Here is a 7,407-nt window from a genome sequence, read left to right as displayed (position 1 = left end):
TTAATTAATTTTGCTAATCTTGCAAGTGTCTATAACTGATTTAATTTATTTAAAATCTTCTGCCAAAAATCGATTTTTAATTATTGGATTAATTACTTTACAATCGATTTAAGATATTTTCATAATTAATCACGTGATCATATTTCTTATGGTGCTATCACGACTAGAAACTATTTCGTGCTCACAACGATAGACAATCCATTTTTATATATATCACACGTATTAGGTCACAGTCGAACGTATAAAACAAAAAAAAAAAATGGATGTAATTTTTGAGAAAAATAATAATTAAATAACTGTTTAAAACAAGAATCGTTAGATTATAGGCACAAAAATAAAATACGAATTAAACTTAAAATAAGATCTTTTTCAGTCTAAACTTTTTTACGTATAGAATAAAATCCGCCGAGACCCAACAACTTTTTCACTAAAAGTCACATGTCCTAATTGCCTCTTTAATTGAAATTCTGGAATGTTCCATTACATATTAGTCTTCACAAGTCTTGCAACACTGTTCTTTGTAACGTCTGAGCGCGCACATGTTCATCGCTCGAACGTTCTCGCAAAATCTCGACGTGTCTCTACAGACGCCATCTGTTGGAGAAAATATTAAATTAAAATCGTATCACGCTAAATATCTCAACGAATGTACTCCAAATGTGTCACCTAACTAGGCACTAGAACTTGGACAAATACATTTCATTGACGTAGGGCATAGCAGGAAATATTCTGCTTAAAATCTGGAACAGATCAACTGGGGAAATACCTTAAACTTTTTTTTAATATACAACTAGGTCGGCAAACAAGCGTACAGCCCATTTGATAGTAAGTGATTACCGTAGCTTATAGACGTTTGCAATACCAGAAGCATCGCAAACGTGTTGTCTATGCCTAATTCCCCCCAGGAGCTCTGGTCACCTTACCAACAGGAACACAACACTACTTGAAAATAGTATTATTTAGCTGTGATCTTCTGTAAGGTCGAGGTACTTCCCCAGTCGGGGTGCTTAAGATTTATAATAATACTGTACTTAAGTTGTATTCATCATCATGATCATCACAGCAGCCTTTCGCAGTCCACTACTGGACATAGGCCTCCACAAGTTCACGCCAAAAATGGCGTGAACTCATGTGTTTTGCTCATAGTCACCACGCTGGGCAGGCGGGTTGGTGACCGCAGGGCTGGCTTTGTCGCACCGAAGATGCTGCTGCCCGTCTTCGGCCTGTGTATTTCAAAGCCAGCAGTTGGATGGTTATCCCGCCATCGGTAACTGTGTTATCCTTTAGTTGCCTCTTACGAAACCCACGGGAAGAGTGGGGGTGGCTATATTCTTTGATGTCGTAACCACACAGCGTAAGTTGTATTGATTCACTTTTATTTCAACCCTCCATCGAATGTCAGCTTTCATTGATGTTTTATTGATATTTCAAGTACAAATTCAATTATTCGAAATAAATAAAACGAGCGATTTCTTCGAACGATACATTAAATAATCAGAACGATTGCTCCGAAAAAGAATAATAACGTTTGTTTATTCCATAATATTAAGTCGTTATTGTTTATTTAAATTAAGTACATTGTACTTTTTATATTAATAGACGTATTGTTGTTGGTAAATAAATATCATTGTTCATATTCTCCGTTAGGAATTTAATATTAAAGTTATTATACAGACAAATGTATAAAAATGGTTAGTCGCATGTCTCCTCATCTAATATATAAAATTCTCGTGTCGCGGTGTTTGTAGTTAAACTCCTCCGAAACGGCTTGACCGATTCTCATGAAATTTTGTGTGCATATTGGGTAGGTCTGAGAATCGAACAACATCTATTTTTCATCCCCCTAAATGTTAAGGGTAGTCCACCCCCATTTTTTTTAATTTTTAGATAAATTATTTATTTTTTATTTTATTATGATTTGGCGTTGAAAAATACATACAACCCTAAATTTTCACCCTTCTACAACCAACCCCTATTTTTAAATAGCGTTTAGCGGCCAGACAACGTTTGCCGACTCAGCTAGTAAATATATAGAACCGGCCAAGTACGAGTCGGACTCGCGCACGAAGGGCTCCGTACTGAGTAGGTAAACAACAGTGGGTACACAAATTTCATATTATAACTAGTAGTTGTAGGTAGTTATCGGTACCCGAGAGATCTTTGCCTAGCAACTGCCGCGCGCCGCCCCGCCCGCGCCCCGCCGATGCGCATACAACAGTTTATAAGCTAAATATAGGTAAATTTTATCGTTAAATAAAACTAAATATTTTGTGAATATTTCAAGCGTTTATCTGGTGGTACGGTACGGTGGTGATTTTAATATTGGGTAAAAACCGCCAAAAAATTACTTTTGTTGTATGAGAGCCCTCCCCCCCTAAATAATTTTTTTATTTCAATTTTATTATTTATTAATAAAGTAAATATACAATTAAGTATTTTGTGAATATTTCAAGTGCCTACCTGTAACCACTTATTGATATCGAGCAAAAAAAGGACAAAAATCGCGTTTTTTGTATGGGAGCCCCGCTTAAATATTTATTTTGTTTTTAGTATTTGTTGTTATAGCGGCAACAGAAATACATAATTTGTAAAAAATGTAACTGTCTACCTATGGCCGTTCTTGAGATACAAGCTGGTGACAGACAGACAGACGGACGGACAGACAGCGAAGTCTTAGTAATAAACCGTTTTTACCCTTTGGGTACGGAACCCTAAATACAAGCGTATTACAGATTAAAAGAACATTCACATTCAGAAGATTGAAAAGAAATCTTATTATAAAATATTATTTTTATATTTTTTGTACTATTTTTAATGAATTTTTAAAAATTAATTTTTAACGTTACAATGCCTTGTGATAGACATCCAGGAGCAAACGAATAAGAACCTTACTAACCAAATTATATCAATTATAGTTATAATAATTATGCATAGGGGGCTGATCAATTAAAAAATATTACCAAAAAAGTATACCTTGAACACAATTGACTGACGAGCAATTCCTAACAACGGCGGGGCGAGCGCGCGCGCACGCGGCGGCGGGTCGCTCGCGCGCGCGCCGCGGTCGCGTCCCCGTCGCGCGCCACACGCACCGCAGCACGCGGTGTTGCAGGCCCTGGCCGCACGGACCTTTGCACTAGTATAGGGGAAAATTAAATGTATAAAGACGGATATCGTGCTTTAATTATTTATTACGAGATCAGACTAGATACAAAATAGTAACAACACAACAAAAAACACGTTAACATTCAATTACGATATAAGAAACGATCACATGCGCTCTGGACGACGGCGCGGGACCCACTGTATCTATGCGCCGTGCACCAGTGTTGCCGTTAGGACAATCTAGTTTGTGGCTACATCAAAGAAAAAAGTTGCCAGTTTTGTAAATAAATCACTTTCGAAATTCCGCTAGAAGTGGCTAAAGTGTGCGTTTTCCAATTACAGAGCATAATGTGACTCAGTGGAACTTGAATTAGTTTTGAAATACACCTAAAAAAACTACGACGACTTTACTTTACTTTAATTTGAATTACTAACTATAATATACTAGCTGTGCCCCGCGGTTTCACACGCTTTAATTTAAAAAAAAATGCGTATTGCGTATGCGTAAACAATAACAACATTGCGCTCCGTTTGACATTTTGACACGAGTAGTATTGACGTTATGCAAAACAAACTAGGCTCAACAGCAATAGCAATACGGTCCATTTTCATTCGATCGAACCTATATTACGTTAAAGATAAACATTCATTCGGGAATCCCCCTGCCATAATGCGGACATTGTAGTATTGGTACCGTATGGTGGTATGTATTAGTCGGTAGGCTTTTTATAGTAATAAAAATATGTATGTATTAACAATCTAAAAAGCAGCTAGAAGTAGCTAGATTTATTTTGGTGGCTAAAATGGATTGTTTTTGGCTAAAACCGTTGAAAATCCGCTAGATCTAGCCACAAAATGGCTAAAACGGCAACACTGGCACCGCTCCGCGCGGTGCCGCGCCGCACGCGCCGCTACCCTTACTCCTCTCTAGCCGCCGCGCTCGGGCGGCTGCGTAGCAACTGCGCGCGATCGCCGCGCTACTACCAGGTCCGCGCGTTACAAATGTAATTATTTATCGTTGTGTCCATTTGTTATAAGTATTCTTTGACGGTTCGCAGGAAAGTGGACAAAAGGTGCCAATCAAACCACTAATTGCAAATTCATACAACGTTTCGATCCTTTATTGGACCATCATCAGGCATCTAAAATACATACAAACATTGAAGAAAGCCGTACATTTTACGTTAAATGTAATCTTGTGGAAATTTCGACATAAACGAATGAATATAATATAGTTCTTCAGCAACGTTGAATTTTTTTAATTGTCAAACGCGTTTTTTTTTTTTAATTTTACGCGTAAGGGTTTTGCGACTTCCTTAATCTTTCATCCCGTAAGAACCGTCTACAAAGTATTAATAGACTTTAAAAATACGATGAATCGGTCGTTCTTAAATGTTTCGCTTAAAAAACCTTTAACAATATGGTTTTATTTCCGAGTACATATAGATACATTGGCGGATATATTGACTACTATCAGTAACGATCGCTTTCCATGATAAAAACGGGGCTGAAAGCTTAACGTGCTCTTCGAGGAACAGTTGGGGAACTCATAAGGACTAACGACCAGACCGGAAATAAATATTTGTATAAACACAAATTTCCACTCCGAGCGGGAATCGAACCCACGACCGTCGGTGTTTGGGCGCACCGAAACAGAGCACGTACCATTACACCAGAACGGTCGTCGTCTATACATATATAGGTATTTTTCTAGTCATCAACTTATCGATGGAATTTTGATTATTTTTTTACATATTGTGTTGATATTATTTCAAAAATTCACAGTTGTTAAAATATAGCTTTGCAGTTAAATCATAAGATCCCTTAATTTATCCCAAAGTGACGTTCAATTCGTATATTAAAAAAGTTTGTACATTGGTACGAACAAAACAAGAACTTTATTTTGATTAATTCTAAATATTAACAATACGACTTACGAGTTCTGACGAAATATATTAAATTTGTAATATTGTAGTTATATTTTTTTGAGTGCGAAAATGTTTCATAAGTAATTTAAAAGTTTTTAATTATATAAATTTTATGCGTAATGTGTTGACTATCTATGGTCTGATTTTAGATTTAATATATGTATGCATGTGTGTACTCGCGTTAGCGCAACGTTCACATCACTGGTTTGTGGCTGTTGAGGTCTGGGTGTTTGTGCACTCCTTGTGGGTCTTCCCCCACGATTTTTAGCGTGAACTTGTGGAGGCCTATGTCCAGTCGTAGACTGCGAAAGGCGATGTGATGAAACTCTACAGTATTTGTAGCATACGCCAGAATAGCTCGCAGATGGCAGAGTTTTTTCCGACTCACTTGACAATTATCGTTATAATTTGGACAGATCATACACTATCTTTGAAAATTATATATTATGTGTTATTCTAATGTATAAGCTATATTATTGTAAACATTCATTAAAATCCATTCGATAATTTTTGCGTGAAAGAGGAACAAACATCCATACATCCATACATCTATACATCCATACATACAAACTATCGCTCTTATAATATAAGTACGATATAAGACCAACTTATTGCCAACTTTTTTAGGGATATTTGTATATCTTTAAATAAAAATTCAAAAAAACACAATTTTTATTTTTAATTATGTCGTTTCCTTACTTTTAATTCACTTTGGTAGAGCCATTGGTTGCTACGCAAGCCTCTACTTATTCCACTTCCCTGTCATAATAAATGTAGGCTCTAATAGATGTCTTGAGTATTAAAAAAGTTTAACATATTTGTTAAATATTTTACCTTACTCCAAGGTCCAACGGCCCATACAGGTTTACATAATTGAGGTTCTCTCTTAGTCTTCTCTGGTTGGTCACTGTAGATACAAGCCGAATCCTGAACTACCGTTCCATTATCTGAGACACACTCCACCCGGCGACGAACTATGGCTATGAGTAAAAATAAAGAAAAGGTTAGAAGATCGATAAAAGGTTTTACACATTAACATCCTGACAAGAAAGTAACATTAGTATATTTTATATATGAATATTCTGAGATATTTTGTGAAATATAAAAAAATAACAGCAATAACGAAGTAACATAATAACTGATGACTATTAACTTGGATCTTCTGATAAATGCAGCTAATTATTATATAAGTTTGCGCACAGATTTCATTTCATATTAATTTGAAGTACCCATAACGAATCATATTTACCAGTTCCAGAAGCCAGGCACCTGGGAGCCGACCAAGATCCAGTTCTCCAAGTGGCACAGCTATTGCTGGCGCAGTCGCGTAAAACTGATGGAGGTGTCAGCCCTCTTGAAAGACACTCATCAGTTTCTACTGTTGTCGTTTGGTTGGGTAGTTTGTGCTGATAAAAATTAATTAATTTACAAATATATAAATTTAGCAGTTATATGATGCAGTTGAATAAGTAAGTATATTTGGAATACACTTCACGCTTCAGCCTGTAATATCCCACTACTGGGCATAGGTCTCTTTCCCCATGTAGGTTCTCCTACATGGGGAAAGAGACCTATCTAGAGATATATAAGCATCAGGGCTTAATCCACCACGCTGCGCCAACGCGGCGTCCGGCGGAATACACTTATATTTAAAAAAAAATCGGTTGATAAACAGTAAACCTTCATTCCAAAACCTCACGTTTATTTATGATTTATTTTTTTAATTTTTGAAGTGAATTACAATAATTTGTAGGATTTACAAAGCATTGAAAATTTAAAGAATAAGAGGATGGAAAAAAAGAAACTCTGAAATCATTTCTGGAACCAGTGAAGACCATAAATGATGATGATGATGATGATGATAAAACAATCATACACCAAATTTTAACTATCCAAAATGCTGCTAAATTAGTAACGAATAAAAAATGAGTTCAAGAAAGCGTTGACGCGTTTTTTTCTCATCTATATAAAATGCAATTTTAGGGTCTTAATACTTAGTAGCTTATTCAATAATACTTAAAATTGGTCAGAATGGCTTTTAGATTTTCGATGGCCACGTTCAGCTATGTTTTCCTCAAAGGAATATTCCTGAGTTTTTTTTAGGAAACTAATTTTTGCCTTAGTGTGGAAAATTTAAGAGGATATTAAAATTTTTATGTTATATGTGCTGCGAATTCGAGGCACGAATGATGTTTGGTAGAAGGAATGAGAAAGTTTTCTACTATATTTTTTATTAAGAATGAAATTAACCGAAAATCATAAATCATAATCAAAAAAGCATATCTTCATTTACACACACAGAAAATAATTTTACAAACACATAAAACGATGAATATCACCGACCTAAATAAATCAGGTTATAAAATGTACCTTA

At 35.8% G+C, this 7,407-nt stretch overlaps 1 protein-coding gene across 1 annotated transcript in view; it reads right to left on the bottom strand.

Annotated features, from left to right (window-relative positions):
* Positions 1-346: 346 nt before the first annotated feature.
* The window catches only part of LOC123664382 (protein madd-4), a 147,732-nt gene continuing 140,671 nt past the window's right edge, over positions 347-7,407 (bottom strand). Inside the window, exons 26-29 of the mRNA XM_045598927.1 lie at positions 6,283-6,439; positions 5,868-6,013; positions 2,974-3,136; positions 347-594 (exon numbers count right to left, since the gene is read on the bottom strand). Coding sequence (XP_045454883.1) covers positions 488-594; positions 2,974-3,136; positions 5,868-6,013; positions 6,283-6,439 — 573 coding nt within the window. The 3' untranslated portion in view covers positions 347-487. The remainder of the gene's footprint in view (positions 595-2,973; positions 3,137-5,867; positions 6,014-6,282; positions 6,440-7,407) is intronic.

The sequence above is a fragment of the Melitaea cinxia genome, chromosome 22 (assembly GCF_905220565.1).
Source record: "Melitaea cinxia chromosome 22, ilMelCinx1.1, whole genome shotgun sequence".
In the NCBI taxonomy this organism is placed as follows: domain Eukaryota; kingdom Metazoa; phylum Arthropoda; class Insecta; order Lepidoptera; family Nymphalidae; genus Melitaea; species Melitaea cinxia.
Note: the sequence above shows the minus strand (reverse complement) of the source record. Positions and strands in the feature narration are given on the sequence as shown.